General features: G+C 37.0%; 1 protein-coding gene across 1 annotated transcript in view; it reads left to right on the top strand.

The window, feature by feature from the left end:
- Positions 1-14540, top strand: part of LOC113058739 (serine/threonine-protein kinase D2-like) — a 32810-nt gene that overhangs the window by 14147 nt on the left and 4123 nt on the right. Inside the window, exons 2-16 of the mRNA XM_026226916.1 lie at positions 3296-3434; positions 4669-4800; positions 4969-5165; positions 5801-5984; positions 7624-7692; positions 7820-7982; positions 8834-8945; positions 9802-9879; positions 10795-11107; positions 11623-11675; positions 11764-11836; positions 12017-12123; positions 12334-12495; positions 13739-13837; positions 13995-14262. Coding sequence (XP_026082701.1) covers positions 3296-3434; positions 4669-4800; positions 4969-5165; positions 5801-5984; positions 7624-7692; positions 7820-7982; positions 8834-8945; positions 9802-9879; positions 10795-11107; positions 11623-11675; positions 11764-11836; positions 12017-12123; positions 12334-12495; positions 13739-13837; positions 13995-14262 — 2149 coding nt within the window. The remainder of the gene's footprint in view (positions 1-3295; positions 3435-4668; positions 4801-4968; positions 5166-5800; positions 5985-7623; positions 7693-7819; positions 7983-8833; positions 8946-9801; positions 9880-10794; positions 11108-11622; positions 11676-11763; positions 11837-12016; positions 12124-12333; positions 12496-13738; positions 13838-13994; positions 14263-14540) is intronic.

Raw genomic sequence — 14540 nt, 5'->3', positions numbered from 1 at the left:
GACAAGCATCTTTAGAATGTTAAAGAAGAAAAAAGTCTCAGTGTTGCTTTCAATTACAATTACAACTTCAGTTTCTTGTAAAAGGAGCTTTCCTGTGTGTTCACATATTTACTCGCATCTGAATTTGATGGACTGAACAGAAGAAATGTACCAGAAAAGATTTCCACATCAAGGATGGTGGAGCCACAGAGCCAAACTTACATTCTACATACCTATTATGGACCTATAACATAACTACTATGGCTCAAATGTAGTTCAAAGGTATTTACCAGCTGAAGTGAAGTTTTCCAGAAAGTTTGCAAGTAAGTTCAAACTACCATAGTGAATGTCAAACAAACTTCATTTTGGTGTGAGTTTGTTTGAGATTCCATCAAACACTTTTGTTCTTTGATCTCACTTTAAGTATGTTGGTGCCTTTACATATCAAAGAAGATGAGCCCCAGAGCACACCTTACTATTTAATGGACCAATGGTAGTTTGAAGGTGTTTACCAGCTGGGGCAAACTTTTTTAAAGTCCACTTTATCAAACTGTTTGAACTCCAGAAACACACTCTAAACCAGGGGTCCTCAACCTCAATCAAACACACCTGAACCAGCTAATCAAGGTGGTCATTGTTACTTGAAATTCCAAGCAGGTGTGTTGGAGCAGTGTTGAAACTTAAGTCTACATGATGGTAGATCTCCAGGGGCAGGGTTGTAAATGTGCCAAATCCAGTTGTGGTGGGCCACTGTCCTGCAGAGTTTATCTTCAACCAGCTCCAACACACTTGCCTGGAAGTTTCTAGTGAGTTTGAAGACCTTGATTACATTGTTTTAGGTGTGTTTAATCAGGGCAATGCTACAGGACATTGGCCCTACAAGAACTGAATTCTATACCCCTGCCCTAAATGAATATGCTTTGAAGTTTATATAATATCAGTTTCTTTTTTGGAAAATCCCACCAAATTCCCTCTTGTACTTGGATGTGAGACCGGCATACCATTCTGGTTTAACCTTTAACCTGGCTTTACTTATTTACAAGATTCTTTACACATGAATGCTTTTTTCAGTGCGCTATGATGTCAGCCATGATTCCATGTTCCATGGTGGAAAATCCCACTGACTTTCTCCAATGCCAGTTGCACATCTACATTGACACAAGATGAGGGGGCTTTAACAAGGGTCAGGTTTGGTATTCTAAGTTGGCTAGCTGGCTCACTGTGTTGTATGAAATGCGTTGAATGGCACATTATAAAGTATTCAGAAGATCTTCTCCACTGATAAGTCCCTGTGCATTTGACTGACATTATCAAGCCTACATCCCACAGTCCTTTGACCTGCAGTATTGGGCAGCTATATCTTTTTTCATCCTTGTTATTCTGTCATCCCTTATATGTAACACTGCACCTTTGTCATGCTATTGACTATACCCAGCTTTTTCATTTCAAACTCGATCCAAGTTGGCTTGTTTAGGTAGCTAATCTTCTCATACCAGGTAGTGCCAAGAGGGATTTCAGTCTACAATGATTGGCAGACGACGACTGTAATGCAGAAGTGCTCGGGTATCACACCTGACTGGCTCTCAGGCTTATATCACATCACGGTCACAGCTGTCAGCTCGAAATGAAAGGCAACCGACCAAATCCACCACACCAGCTCTCATACTAATTAGCACAATAGTTTCTGAGCTAAATTGCATTCGACTCCCCCTGCAAGATCTTCATCACAGAGCTGCTCCTTTGCGTCTTCTGTTGCTCTATATGCTTGGTGATCAAAAGGTGTTGGATGTAAATTATTTTTGTTGGTTCAACATTGCCATATGGTTTTAAAAACGCACCAGGCCACAATCTCAGGTCCTTAAAAGGATCACAGCATTTTTTATCATTTTATTTCTCTTGAGGGCCAATGCTAATGTTTGTCAAAGTTTTGTTGCGTTAAAAACGGTGTTAATATAAGATTACCATATCCACCCCCTTGTTGACCCTTAGGATAAAACAGGCTGTTTTTCGCCAATGTACCAATAAAGTCTCAAAGTAAAACTTTGTCTTTGAATGTAAAATGAGATGCAAAGATGTTGTTTTTTTCTCATGGGCTGTGGGTTTTCTGTTGGATTCACTCAAGTTTGTAGAAAACCATTTTTCAATTTCAGCCTCTTTGCTAAGCCTGACCACACATTTTGGATTACAGTTAAAGATTCAATTCACCCCCAAAATTCAAATTCTGTCATCATTCACTCACTTGAATCTCATTCAAATGTGTATGACTTTATTTCTTCTGTGGAACATAAGAAGATAATTTGAAAGCCTCTGGGGTCCAAACAACATCGGACCACTTTGACATTCATTGTATGGACTAACTCATTTTTTGTTCCTGGTTTGGAATAACAAGAGTGTAAGTAAACGATGACAGAATCTTAGTTTCTGGACAAAACCAGTAATATGTTTAAGGCAAAGGTAATGGCAAAACATAACTTTGGCAAAACTTACCTATATTTGTTTTTGTTAGTTATATACTTACTGGAATAAGATCTACTACTTCTCATGTTTATGAATAATAGTATCTATCCCACTGCCTCCTTATTACTTCAACATGACTGACTGAGCGACTCAAGTTTCTGATCACTGAGTTGGCATCGTTGGCATAAATGTAGGCTGTCGTGCATTAATCTGACATTAAAAAGACCAAAAGGGCATTACAAACCATTTTTCATGCATCATTTCAATAAATTAATGTTTTGGATATAAGAGAAGTTTCTGGTTATGTTGCTTGTGTTATGTTTAAAAATTCTTTAGAACTTTTTAATTTCAAAAGTTTAGGGAAAATTCGATCTCCTTAAACAACACGAACACCATAAAACCTCAAAATCCGCTCGGAGGTCTTATGGCGGCTCTCGACACATCAGAGCTACGAAAATTAAAAGCTCTTCTCTGCAACAACAGGAAATCTTCAAAATGCAGCTGGCAGAAGCAAAGAACACCCCCGCCCCATCTCGACGTGCAACACTTGCACAAATAAGAGAGGAGATCCCCTGATGGGTACACCTGCAAAAGTGCCACCATCAGAAATCCTAGCAGATGGCTCTTCATTAACAAGAGGAACACCAATATTATTAGCTGATCTCAAATGTTGGATTCTCCATGTTTGTCCATGAGCCAAAAAATTGAAGGATGTTGTGGTTCTGATGAGCCGCTGTAATGCGGTGAAAGTTAACAACATGAAAAGATAAATATTACATTAGCAGAGTGTAGTTAGATATGTGTAGATAGCTTGTAAATGAAGTTAATCAATGTTTGTTTCTTTCTTTGTTGTGTCCAGTTTCCTGAATGTGGCTTTTATGGGATCTATGACAAGATCCTCCTCTTCAAGCATGACACCGGCAGCAGTAACATCCTGCAGCTGGTCAAGGCTGTGTCGGACATCCAGGAAGGGGACCTGGTGGAAGTTGTTTTGTCAGGCAAGTCGATTAGTATAACTCAAAAGATGTTGGAATTCGCAGCAACTAAGTCATTTATGATTAGGATATGATGATTTTTGCTGAAATGAATGACAGCGACCACTGCCCTGTGGAGAACTTTTATTCATTTACTATGATTTCATTCTTCCCTCTCATTACACATTACAGCAATTTAATAAATCTCTTTGTATACAATGCAATTATACATTGTAGTACATATTGTTATAGTCTTTAGAATGTAAAAATTATTTAATAATAATAATAACAATAATAATCTAATTGAATTTCATTAATTTAAATAAGACTGAAATAAAATATAAATCTTAGATAAAAATGATGCCTTGGCAACAAATTGAAATATATATATGACACTGTATGTTTATATATTAAACATATGTTAAGATATTTTAAAATTACAAAATCTGGGGATTATGAAATTTCCCAAAAAAGTGGCCCTATTTAATTCATGCTGAATACATATTTAGATTTTAAAATTAAATTTGACAAGATTCAGATAGTTTTTTTGTATTTTTTATTTTTATTTATTATTATTATTATTTTTTTTATATAGAGAGTAGCACATAGGAATTTTCAAGAAAGCGATTGAACATAAATGTACAGTTTTTGTATTAAAGTGATATGAATCAATATTACATTATATAACACAGTCATTTCCTAGTGGTTGACAGTTTTTTTTTTTTTTTTAAATATGTTATGTTATATAATGTCTATAATGTAAACAACCAAAATCTGAACAATAACTTTTACAAGAAGTCACGTCACAGACCTGCAAAGGATGTGACCTAGATCATATCAACGTCTCTTTCAGTTCATTTTATCTAATGGAGAAACTCACAAAGCTCCAATTGTTTATGTGTGTGAGCCTGATGTCTGAGAGCCAAAGTGGAAGATCAAATGTAATCAGCACTGAAATGTTTTGAGAGCATGTAGAAATCACAGCTTTGATAGAGATGGGAGATACCATATCTCAGACTCCAGCTCACACGGCTTCAAATGCTAAAAATCATTATTATCTGTACAGTAAGTTTATAGGGAATTGTTTACAGTTTCCTTCAATTTATTACTCAAATTTGATTTAATTGGTCTTGAAATGTATTAAAATGTCTAAAATGTACCTTCATGAAACCTGCAGAAACCCTAAAGAGGGTCTAAATGACGACGGAGCAGTTAGCACTGATGTTTCCTTTTTGTGATTTTGTTCTGTGTTCTGCAGCTGCTGCTACATCCGAGGACTTCCAGATCCGCCCTCACGCGCTAAACGTGCACTCGTATCGTGCGCCGGCATTCTGCGATCACTGCGGCGAGATGCTTTTCGGCCTGGTGCGTCAAGGACTCAAATGTGATGGTGGGGACTCCGTCTTTCACAATTTATATTCTTCATTCTGTACTTGGTTTCAATCAATCATAGCTTGAACTTAATATATTTTCCATGACCCAACTGGCTCCATCAGATAATTGTGAGAAATGTCCACAGTGTCCAATTGTTTTGCCCTCTCCCTGTCTCCCCCTGCAGGCTGTGGACTGAATTACCACAAACGCTGTGCTTTTAGTATTCCCAATAACTGCAGCGGGGCGAGGAAGCGGCGTCTGTCCACCACGTCCCTCACCAGCAGTCAGTCTCTGCGTCTGTCCACCGCAGAGTCCCTCAGTAGTCTCAACAGCAGCGTGACGTCTGAAGACGCCAGTCTCATCCGATCGCACACCCAGATGGTACAGCACACATTCAATGCCATGGTTTACACATTTTTAACTCAAGAAACATACTATATGTTCTTGAGTAAAAACAACAACAACAACAAAAATACTAAATGGCTACATGTTTCATTTGGCTCAGTGGTAGAGCATTGCGTTAGCAGTGCACAGGGTTGTGGGTTCAATTCCCAGGGAACACATGTTAGGTAAAAAATGTTAGCCTGAATGTACTGTAAGTCACTTTGGATAAAAGCGTCTGCTATATGCATATATTTAATTGTATTTTATTTTAATTTAAGTAAAATTTTACATATTTTTAGTACTGTTTTTAAAATTATAAAAAAAAAAATATTTATTTATTCATTTTTGTATATAACTGGCAGTCAAAAGTTTGGAATAATTCAGATTTGTATGTATGTATGTATTTATTTATTTATTGTTTTGTGTTTTTTTTTTTTTTTTTTTTTAAGAAATCTCTTATGCTTAGCAAAGGCTGAATTTATTTAAATATTATTATTACATGGCTGAATTTTTAACAACCATTACTGCAGTCAGTATGACTAAAGTTTTCAAAAAGAAGAAAAAAAAAAGTTTTTGAGAACCAAATCAGCATATTAAGTTGATTTGTAAACATCATGTCGATCTTTCTGCAGCCCCGCACCCCCAGTGAGGCCAGGCGCTTCTACACCGGGCGGCCCGTCCACCTGGACAAGATCCTCATGACTAAAGTGAAGGTCCCGCACACATTCGCCGTTCACTCGTACACGCGTCCCACTGTGTGTCAGTACTGCAAGAGACTGCTGAGAGGACTCTTCCGCCAGGGACTCCAGTGCAAAGGTCTGACAGTTCTGCTCAATAACCCATCCTGACTTACAGACTGGTACTAAAAACAACTAGGAAAGGGATTTGTTCATGTTGTATTCGTGAATTCCTCTTTTAACTGCATAATGACATATAGAAGAATGGAATGACAAGATGATCACATTTGTGACCTTGGACCACAAAACCAGTCATAAGTGTACATTTTTCAAAATCGAGAGTTATAAATCATCTGAAAGCTGAAAAATAAGATTTCAATTGATGTATGGTTTGTTAGGATAGGACAATATTTGTCCGAGATACTGTTTTTGAATCTGAGGGTGCAAAAAAAAAGAAGAAAAAAATCAAAATATTGAGTTCTGCATATATTTTTTGGAGTAATGCATATTACTAATAAAACGTGATATGTTTAGGATACAGTAGGAAATTTACAAAATATCTTTATGGTACCTGATCCTTTCTTAATATCCTAATAATTTTTGGCATAAAAGAAAAGTTAATAATTTTTACCCATACAATGTATTTTTGGCTATTGCAACAAATACACCCCAGCTACTTATAGCATGTACATTTTGGCGCTCTAGTGGTTAATAAACAGAAGTGCATGCATTGTGCGGAAGAACATTCTAACCGGAACTACTTCTCCAAGTTTATGTCTATGGCGATACACGCAGGTATATGTTACTCCGCAACGGAGAGGACCCGAACAGGGCAAAAATAATCACTTATTATAAATGTACCGAAGTGATTTGGGATAAGACAGAAGATACATGAATTTATGATGTACTTATCCATATACATTTAGCAAATTTAGAACACATTTAAATTGACATTGTTGCTTTAAGGTCCAGGGTCACATTTAGTTTGTGGTAATGATTGGCTGACCGGACATTATTCTGCTTATTATGTGGCTACTCACTAAATAAATAAATGCACGGACATTAAATATTGATTTGTGCTGAAATTGCTTATTGATTTGAGTTGAAATTATGTTATTATCTTGCTTGTAGTTTAGATTAAAATTATCTATACATAAGTACACATAGTAATACAGACACTGGAGGTCAAAATTGGAGTACAAGTGTGTGTGTGTGTATATATATATATATATATATATATATATATATATATATATATATATATATATATATATATATAATTAATATTTTTATTCATTGAGCTGATCAAAAGTGACAGTTTTGAACTTTCTATTCTCCTTAAAAAATGCATCAACTTTCCCCAAATAAATGAGTGAGTGAATAAAAAGCAGAGACTTTTTTCAAGATGAATATTATTGAGACATGCTTCTTAGCAAATCATCTGAAAATCCAGCTTTACCACACACACAAAAAAAAAAAAAAAAAAAAAAAAAAAAAAAAAATATATATATATATATATATATATATATATATATATATATTTACTTTTTAGAAAACAGATTTTAAATCATAATAATATTTCACAATATTACTGTTTTTACTCTATTTACTATTACTTTGGGTATGCCTTTTTAGGCGTTTTAGGCAAATTTTACAGAAATGCTAAGGGGGTTCATTTAAAAGATGTGTATTCTATATTAACTTAATCAAAACCTATATTGCTTTGATATAACTATTAATATTTGATTTATGACTCTCTCTCTCTTTTCTTTTTAAAGACTGCAAGTTCAACTGCCACAAGCGATGTGCATACAAGGTCCCAAATGACTGCTTAGGGGAGTCTCTTGGTAATGAGTGTGAGAGAAACAATGTTGACATGATGAACATTACTGAAACATGTAATCATTATTTGTCACGTCATACAGTGTGCGTGTGGATTTTTTGACCTCTTTCCCATCTGTCTTTCTCTCTCAGATATATTAAGTCCAAGCACAGACACGGAGGTGCCGATGGACTACAGTAATGAGTATTCTGACACTGACAAGTCATCTCTGATGGACGACTCGGATGAGGCCTGCAGTATCCCTGGGTCTTTCTCCCCAGACAGCAACCAGGATGGAGCCAGTGGAGAGCAGAGGTAGTTAGACAGGTTTTAGACATACAGACAAAATTAAGGCCTAGTCACAGCAGACACAGAAGTCGTGGCCTAGTGGTTCGAGAGTTTGACTCCTAACCCTAAGGTTGTGGGTTTGAAACTCGGGCCAGCAATACAATGACTGAGGTGCCCTTGAGCAAGGCACCGGACCTCCAACTAATCCCCGGGCGCCGCAGCATGAATGATTGCCCACTGCTCCGGGTGTGTGTTCATGGTGTGTGTGCCCTTCGGATGGGTTAAATACAGAGCATGACTTCTGAGTATGGGTCACCCAACTTGGCTGTATGTCACGTCACTTTCACTTTCAAACTAAATTGGAAAGCATAATAATATATTTTTATGCAACTGATTGGAAATACGTGACTGCCTACATTTATGCAAAAATGCACCTACTGTATATCTACGTTTCACTAGATTTCAGCTGAAATGAACACTAGCGACAATAAAACAGCAATGACTTTTGTTCCTTTTCGCACATATTCTGATTACAGGGGCAGATTGAATAAAGCCTTATTTTTATATGTTTTCTTGAACATCACTGTCATGAGCTCAAAAAACTTTTACTACAGTTTTTGATTTGTAATCTAATACATTATTTTGATTTGCATTACCTAACCAGCTCCATACTGTATATATGGATTTTCTGGCATAGTAAACTTGCTCGATTGCTCACCCGGTAGAGCGTTCCACTTGCAATACAGAGTGAAACACGAGTAATGACACTCCACAGAAGAGCTCAAAGCCTTGCATTAGGAAGCTAAAACACACTTGGACTCTCTTAAAAGATCTCATGATTTCTGATTTCTGACTTGTGTGCTGTGATGTTTCCGCAGTGCTAATATTCCTCTGATGAGAGTGGTGCAGTCGATCAGGCAGACCACACGTCGCTCTAGCACAGCCATCAAGGAGGGCTGGATGGTTCACTACAGCAACAAGGACACACTGGTACTTCCCCTGACCGCTGGCTGAATTCTAACCTCATTTGCTCACTCTTTTTGCCAGTTCGATAATTACTTCAAAAGACACTCATAGTCTGTTCAAATCTATTAGTGACTCCAACCCGCAACCAACCCGTCGACAATGATCTCATTTGAATACGTTTCTGCATTTATTGATTGATTTATTTATTTAATGGTTTCATTTTCAGTAATTTGGCCCTCTAATTAAAGTCCTGCATAGTAAAATAGTGCGCTAGATGTAAGTACCACTTAAAATAAATAAATAAATATGTTTATTTAGTTGAGTCTTAAGTTTTGAGTTTTCTACAACTATAGAAAGATGAGTAAATGAAGACAGTTTTTGCATGAACTATTCCTTTAACAAAGCCAGAGTTTTCTGTCTAGTCTTTATACTATCCTTACCTCACTTGCTAACACCCTATTGATATTTCTGTATGTGTTCTGCATCAATCTGCACACTTGCGCTATAACATCAGCAAATCTTCAGCTTTTAAATCCCAGGCTATTCTGAGCGTCCCCTGCAGGAGTGGATATTGATTTGCAGAAATGAATAGCAGTAAATGTCACTCATAGTGCTTCTAGACGAGTATTTTCACCAAGAATGGGGAAAAATTAGTTGAGGCTTTTTCTCAACATAGACATATTGACTTGTTCTCGGCCTCCTGTTAAATTTTACTCCTTTCTTTCTAACTTTCCTCCTGGTTTTTCTCTCACGTCCTGCTCTTCTCTTCAGCTCTGTTTACCCTTCACTTTCTTCCTCCTGTCTGCTGGGGTGATGCTGACCCCCACACCAACTTCTTGTTGACTTATGACCTCTGACCTGTCACCCCAACCTCCAACAGAGGAAGAAACACTACTGGCGCCTGGACTGCAAATGCATCATCCTGTTTCAAAACGACACCACCAACAAATACTACAAGGTAGAATCTCCCTTTCTTTTATTGTTTAATGACTGTTTAATATGGAAGGCCATTTCCGCCATGAGATAAAAAAAAATTTATTCTGACAATTCTGAGTTATATTTCACAATTCCTACTTTTTTTCTTGCAATCCTGAGAGACAAAAAAAAAAAAAAAAGTCAGAATTGAGAAATATAAACAGAAACAAAAACCGAATTGCGAGGATGTAAACTCACAGTAATGATAATGTAAATTCCCGGCTTTTATCTTGATATTCAGAGAAAAAGTCAGACTTGTGAGATAAAAAAAAGTCACAATTACTTTTTAATATTTTTTATTACATAACGGGAAAAGAAGAATTGTGAAATGTAAACTTGGAATTTAAAGGTAAAAAAAGAACAACATCTCACAGTTCTTATATCTTGCAATTGTTTCTGTTTTTCAGATTGGCAAGAAAAAAAATCAGAATTGTGAGATAAAATTAATTTAGTTATAATTTTTATAACTTTTTTTTTTAATTTAATTTTGTTATTATTAATAGTAATGCTCAATTATTATTATTATTTTTTTTTTTTTTTATCCCATGGTGGAAAAAACGCGTCCATAGTTTATTGACATTGTTAGCTAAATTGCACATGAATAAAGAGTTAATTTGAGTGTGTAAATGCCTCATTATATATTGCTTTATGCATTCACAGTGACAGGTGAAGAATGACTATTTTGGGTTCATGAAATTCTGCATTATAAATGGTTTACACAAGCTATTTGGCCATTCGGTTGAATACACATATAGAATAACCTGGTGATTTGATGTGTCATTTCAGTTAATTATCTCTACTCACATTGGCGTTAACCTCAATCCTGCTTTGACATTAACCTCTCTGCATATTGTCTGCATGATTGAGGGTCTAATGTGCCCCCTGTCTCCCTCCGCAGGAGATCCCGCTCTCAGAAATCCTTCAGGTCCGTCCGGCGGGTGATTTCTCTCTCGTCCCTCCCGGCACAAGCCCCCATTGCTTTGAGATCATGACGGGTACCATGATCTACTTCGTCGGTGAGGACCCCAACACCGCCCCGTCCCCATCATCCAGTGTGCCTGGTCTGCCCATCTCCGCCAGCCCCAGCTGTGTTGCACCCAATAGCGGGGTGGGGCGAGAGTTCGCCAAAGGATGGGAGACCGCTATACGTCAAGCCCTCATGCCAGTCATCTTTCAAGACAACCCTCCAGCAGAAGGTCACACTCCTCACCGTAAGTGAGAGTAATTCTGGAAGAAAGGTGTGATGCTGCATATATAATCGTAATGGGGTAATGCCACCGTTAAGAAACCTAAGCAAATTTAGTCAGATATTTTGATGCTATGATATGATGATACTGTATAATATGATGCTCATTTGATGGTCAATTTTTTTTTATTTGGGCTATTTAAAATAAAATAAAATGAATCAATCAATCAATCAATCAATCAGTCAATCAATGCATTTTTATTTTATTTTATGTAACTGTATTAATTAAAAAATCAGATCAGTCATTAAAAAGACATTTAAAAATTGTTTATATTAACACAAAGACAAAAGTTACTTTTCATACATTTTTAACTTTCCATTTTTAAGAACTTTATTTTATTTTTTTTTATTTTTTTTTGCATTGAAACTTAGATTTTTTACATTTAATATCATCATCATCATCATCATCATCACAGTACAAGTATAACACTGAGATTATAAAGTGAAGCTAATATGGTTATTAATCTGATGGATTTTCAGGGCAGGCATCAGTCAGCATCTCAGTGTCTAACAGTCAGATTCAGGAGAACGTGGTGAGTACATTTGACCTTTAAAGGGGCAATACATCACAGTTATGATAACGATTAAAGCAATAATAAATGATGATGATGTACCCAACAGGACATTGGAATGGTGTACCAGATCTTTGCTGATGAGGTTCTGGGCTCTGGACAGTTTGGTGTGGTATATGGAGGTATGTCTGTGACTGAAAAGTAGATTTTACTATAGGGTGTTGCTAAGGTATACTTGGTGATTGCCATTCTTGACTGAAGTTGCACTCTAAAGGTTCCTATTGGCATTGATGGTTCCATGATGAAACTTCTTTATAGTGGTTACAAAAGATCACACATGATCATTTCCTCAACCCACACAGGAAAACACAGGAAAAGTGGCCGGGATGTAGCTGTGAAGGTGATCGACAAGCTTCGGTTCCCCACCAAGCAGGAGAGCCAGCTGAGGAACGAAGTAGCCATATTACAGGTGACCAGCAGGGGGCGATAGAGAACCAATTATTCTGCACACGTAGCCCTGTGTGGTTAATGAGTGCCGTTGTATTGACTGAATGACACACAATTAAACCTACTGATTAATCTGTGAGAACACCTAACATAAGTTCACGAATGCAGATAAGCATCAATGTGACTCATTCAACAGCATCTCTTTTACCTTCTCCTTTCAACCCTCTCTCAGAGCCTGCGACATTTGGGTATAGTGAATCTGGAGTGCATGTTTGAGACACCTGAGAAAGTGTTTGTGGTGATGGAGAAACTTCACGGCGACATGCTCGAAATGATTCTGTCGAGTGAGAAAGGACGACTTCCCGAGAGACTCACCAAGTTCCTCATCACGCAGGTCAGCGCTGCGTTTAGAGCTCAAAACATGCTTCTAGAGGTTAAGGGCCGTTCTTAGTTTTCATAATCATTTTAAAGGCCTGTTCCCACCAATGATGAGAACTACAGGGGGAACAGTTTTCTCATCCGCTGCTTTAAATGCTCGTTAGAGTCTGTTGGATTCTGATTGGCTGTTGAAGTTTGTATCATTTACCATCTGAAAAAAATAAAAATAAAATCATACTGAAAGTGATTCTCAGAATATTGTTACTTTGCGGCCTCCACTGCTTTCATAGAATTCAAACCTGTTCAAACCAGTTAATATTTAAAGCATATATTTATCAAATATAGCATGAGTCATATTAATTAATGTATAAATAACTATACATGTTAGTACATGCCTGTTAGCTACTAATTAACACTTTGTGGTACGATTTCACACATGAATTCATTGTTCTTGATTAGTGCATGCCTTAACTCATTATTAGTTCACATTAAAGTGATATTTACTTCAGGTGTTAGTACATGATTATTCATATACACTTATTTTAAAATGTATCGTAGATCACGATAACTATATGTCATGTTTATTATTAGCAAATAGTGTTAATAATGGTGGATACTGATTGTTTTTATCATTCACTCACTGGAAAAAGTGCTGTAAGCGATTCCAACAATATCGTTATTATTCCTTTGTGTCATTATCATTATAGGTGTCGTGTTTATTATTTTCATAAAACTAAGGCCTATTCATACTAGATACGATCACGATGATGTTAACTATAGCTATACACTTTCATAATCATTCTAAAGGCCTGTTTGCACCCAGAATGCCAACTATGTTAGCCCCATTGTCTTTTTTTTTTTTTTTTAAGCGTGCACTGCAGTTTTGTCTTTTGCTGTCTTTTGTAATGCTCAAGCTCTTTAATGCTAGGTAGATTCTGATTGGCTGTCAAAGTTTTTTTATCATATAGTTATCGTTATAGTTATTGTGCTTGGTGTAAACCGGCCTTTAAACATGCAGTAAGTGATTTTTGAGACACGCTGCTGCTGATATTTAATAGGATCATACCCCTGTCTTGATCACTCCACTTTAAAATTCACAAGCATGCAACACAGGCCATGGATGGACACGCCCCTTACTGGTGATTGGCTAATAGTGTGTGTTTTGGTACTCGGACTTGTCCACTTCAAACAATGTTGCTCAGAAACTATTATGTTTACATTATGTTGAACCAATATCTTCTCTTTCACTCCTTTTCTAGATTTTGGCTGCTCTGAGGCACCTTCACTTCAAAAACATAGTGCACTGCGACCTCAAGCCTGAGAACGTGCTATTAGCATCAGCGGATCCTTTCCCACAGGTCAGAGAATTCAATGAAATTTTAACACTTTCTAGAGCCATGGGAAACAAACGAACACTATTTTTCCCTTTTACTGGCACTTTATTGTTTTTGTTTTTCGTTTTCATAATGCGACTTCTCCTTAACACTTCTTCCCACCCACATGGCATATCCATAGGTGAAACTTTGTGACTTTGGTTTTGCTCGCATCATTGGAGAGAAGTCTTTCCGCCGTTCGGTCGTGGGCACGCCAGCTTATTTGGCCCCCGAGGTCCTGCTGAACCAGGGTTACAATCGCTCTCTAGACATGTGGTCCGTAGGTGTGATCATGTATGTCAGTCTGAGTGGAACGTTCCCCTTCAACGAGGATGAAGATATCAATGATCAGATCCACAATGCCGCCTTCATGTATCCACCCAACCCATGGAAACAGATCTCTCCTGAAGGTACAAACACAGTAAAATAACTCTGAATTAAATACAAGCTCATGATGTACAAATTATTCAATCGAATTGAAGAATATGAAAAGTTAAAAGAGCTGAATAGATAACACTTTGTGTGGCTCTTCCTGGAAATTGACTTTGTAATAACAAAAAGAAATTTGATGCATTAAAAGCAGGCTGATCGTTGAGTAGCTCCATCAGCCTTTGATTTTCTGTCTCCTGCTGAAAATCATTTAGCTTCAGTCAATGCAGATTTTGTTTGTGTGATCTCTCCGTTTCTC

This window comes from Carassius auratus, chromosome 40 (assembly GCF_003368295.1).
Source record: "Carassius auratus strain Wakin chromosome 40, ASM336829v1, whole genome shotgun sequence".
Taxonomy (NCBI): Eukaryota; Metazoa; Chordata; class Actinopteri; order Cypriniformes; family Cyprinidae; genus Carassius; species Carassius auratus.
This window is presented reverse-complemented; position numbering and strand designations above follow the sequence as displayed.